Raw genomic sequence first — 3,042 nt, forward strand, 5'->3', positions numbered from 1 at the left:
GAGAGACAGACACACACAGGAAACACACAGCTGTAACCAGCTAGATAAGCAAATATTGTTTATCCATGGGGGAAGAGTACAAATTCTCCTGATTTAGGAGATTTAAAAATATCAAATCATAGTTATTTCCCCCACCTGAAACCAATTTTTTCACCAAGAGGACCAAAAGTCCCAGGTTGGGATTCTATTTGTAAATTGAGAGATTAGGCCTTGATTCACAGGGTCTGCACAGGTCTCAGGAATGGCTGCTTCCTCAGACAGGATGAGGATTTGGACCTCAGCATCCTGCTGCCTGAACTAGGTGTCTTCTAACTCCTTCTTCTCCAGCTGGACTCGGTCCTTAAATAAGATGCACCCTGCTCATGAATATGCAAATGATGTGAGTCTATGTGGTAAATACAGGGATGTCCACACCAACAACAACACATGATCAGTGTCCTCTCCACAGTCACTGAGCACACAGGTCATCACCATGGGATGGAGCTGGATCATCCTCTTCCTGGTGACAGCAGCTACAGGTGAGGGCTTACCTGTTCCAAACCTGAAAGGAGACAGGGCCTAATGTGACAATAACATCGAGTCTGACTTTCTCTCTGCAGGTGTCCTCTCCCAGGTTCAGCTGCTGCAATCTGAATCTGAGCTCGGGAGGCCGGGGTCTGCACTGAAGTTGTCTTGCAAGACTTCAGGCTACACCTTCACTACCTATACTATGAACTGGGTGAAGCAGAGGCCTGGACAGGGCCTGGAGTGGATTGGTAGGATTTATGCTGAAAATGGTCATGCAGACTATGCTCAGAAGTTCAGAGGCAAGGCCACGCTGACTGTAGACAAATCCTCCAGCACAGCCTACCTGGAGCTCAGCAGCCTGACATCTGAGGATTTTGCGATGTATTATTGTGCCAGACACAGTGTTGTAACCACATCCTGAGTGTGTCAGAAACCCTGGAGGATCGGGGAGCTGGGCTGCTCTGGAGCTATGATGTCAGAGATCATCCTGGAGACTTGCTTAGGAGATAACTCTGTGAGTGTGACTTTGACAGTTACTTCATCACAGACCTGCAGAGCTTCTGTCAATTTGAAAAAGGGTCTATGAATAAATTGATGTTGACTTGGGATGCTCCTAGAGTACACCCTATTTTGTCAATCTCCTTGCCAGAGACCACCTCCATTGACATGTCTTTTCATTAATAAAACAACAAAATGGAAAACTGTGAGGGTGCATCATGACAAAAATGCCTTTGGATTCTGAGGTGGGAACATTTGTTGGAATCACTGAGGATGAAGTAAAACAGAAATTTGACCAGTAAGATCCAAAGCATCAGCATCTATACAAACAAACTCACTTTTGTATCCTAAGAGAGACACACATGAATCTGCCTAGCAAGGGGAAAAAGATACGATCTCCTCAGTAAATTGGGAGATTAAGGGCCAGGGGGGATAGTGGGAGGGAGAGGAAAGGGGGCTGGGGAAAACATAGAGCTCAATAAAACAACTCCTTTCATAGTCTCAATTATTATGTGACCTCTTGATGTGTGTAGGTTTGACTCAGGCCATGTGATCCAGCAGGAATTCCAGTATCTTAGAATGAAAGACATATTTACATCAGAATGCACTGCCTTGTAAGTATGATTCCTATAAGGTATACAAATGTATTATTAAATTACTTTCCACACGTCTCATTCATCAACTCATTGTTAATTGAGGAAGTTTCTGAGATTATACCTCAGTCTCTGTTCCCACATTTATTGTCTTCCCTGTCCAAGTTCTCAGCTCTACAATATGCAGGCTTTACAGAACATGGACCTACATTGATACAGCATCAACTCTTACAGTGCTTTGGATACTGACAGATCATCCTCATGCTATAGAGTATTAGGTTTTCAACAAATGGGTGAATAACAACCAGTAAGGAGATCAATGGATCTTGGTAATCTCAAAGTTCTGATAAAGTGTGATGTCTCTTTATCTCAGAACATTAACTTTGCAAGTTCCAGTAGCAGACATACACTTCCATCAAAAATATGCATGTGTCTTGTTAATGTGTATGCAATCCTTGGGGAATGCATGTGGTAGGCAGAGTCCTCTTGATCAATTCTATGTTAGAGATTATGGAAACTGTGCTGAATCTAACTTACTGCTTGACACAGCAATGGCTGTGTAAAGTATCCTCCTATGTTCCTCCAACTGGGGAGACAGTGTGAGGCGGTTTCTTGTGTGCTCAGGGATGACCTCAATTTGAGGATGCTCAGGAACAGCAGATGGTGCTTTAGACCCAACTTTCACCAGAAAAGAAAATGCAGTAGGTGAGAGAAACATCTGGAGAGTGAGGGTGCCCTCGGGGACCCTAATGTTTCCTGTCCTGACCTCAAATAACTGCAGAGACCATGTAATACATGTAGTTACTGTGACATGACTCCAAATTTAGTACAGTAAAAATTCTTTGTAAACCACATACAAGGTTTTCACATTACATATGAACCTTTTTGAGCAGAAAAATCAATTTCATTATGTAAAGACTGATGTAAAATTTCAAACATTGACATATACTCATCAGAAACCCCACCTCCACCAGCGGCATCTCTAAATCTATCTGTTATATCCTTACACTATCATGAGGGGTTTTCTCAGCTGAAATATATGACTGTGACCTGGGATCTCAGGCCTTGATGTTCCACCCACAGTGTTGAACCCAGGCAATTCAGATAGGCAAGTTGTAGGATTCCTGGTCCCAAGGCATTGTCCTCTGCCCTGTGAAGTCTTCAGCTCAGAGGAAGGAGAGAAGGAAAAGAGGGTCATGATTGCATAAATGACTTCATTATAGGTATTAATAATTCATTTTTTGGTTTTTCAAAACAGGGTTTCTCTGTGTAACTTTGGAGCCTATCCTGGCACTCGCTCTGGAGACCAGGCTGGCCTCGAACTCACAGAGATCCACCTGCCTCTGCCTCCCTAGTGCTGGGATTAAATGTGTGCACCACCAACGCCTGGTCGTAATGAATTCATCTTTATATGTGACGTTTCCCTATGAAAGACTTTAGGCAA

General features: G+C 43.4%; 1 gene segment (V, D, J or C); it reads left to right on the forward strand.

Annotated features, from left to right (window-relative positions):
* Positions 1–472: 472 nt before the first annotated feature.
* LOC113838439 overlaps positions 473–3,042 on the forward strand; it is a 9,864-nt gene continuing 7,294 nt past the window's right edge. The window contains 1 exon segment of the V gene segment in view: positions 473–518. Within this exon segment, the coding sequence occupies positions 473–518 (46 nt within the window).

This window comes from Cricetulus griseus, chromosome 5 (assembly GCF_003668045.3).
Source record: "Cricetulus griseus strain 17A/GY chromosome 5, alternate assembly CriGri-PICRH-1.0, whole genome shotgun sequence".
Classification (NCBI taxonomy): domain Eukaryota; kingdom Metazoa; phylum Chordata; class Mammalia; order Rodentia; family Cricetidae; genus Cricetulus; species Cricetulus griseus.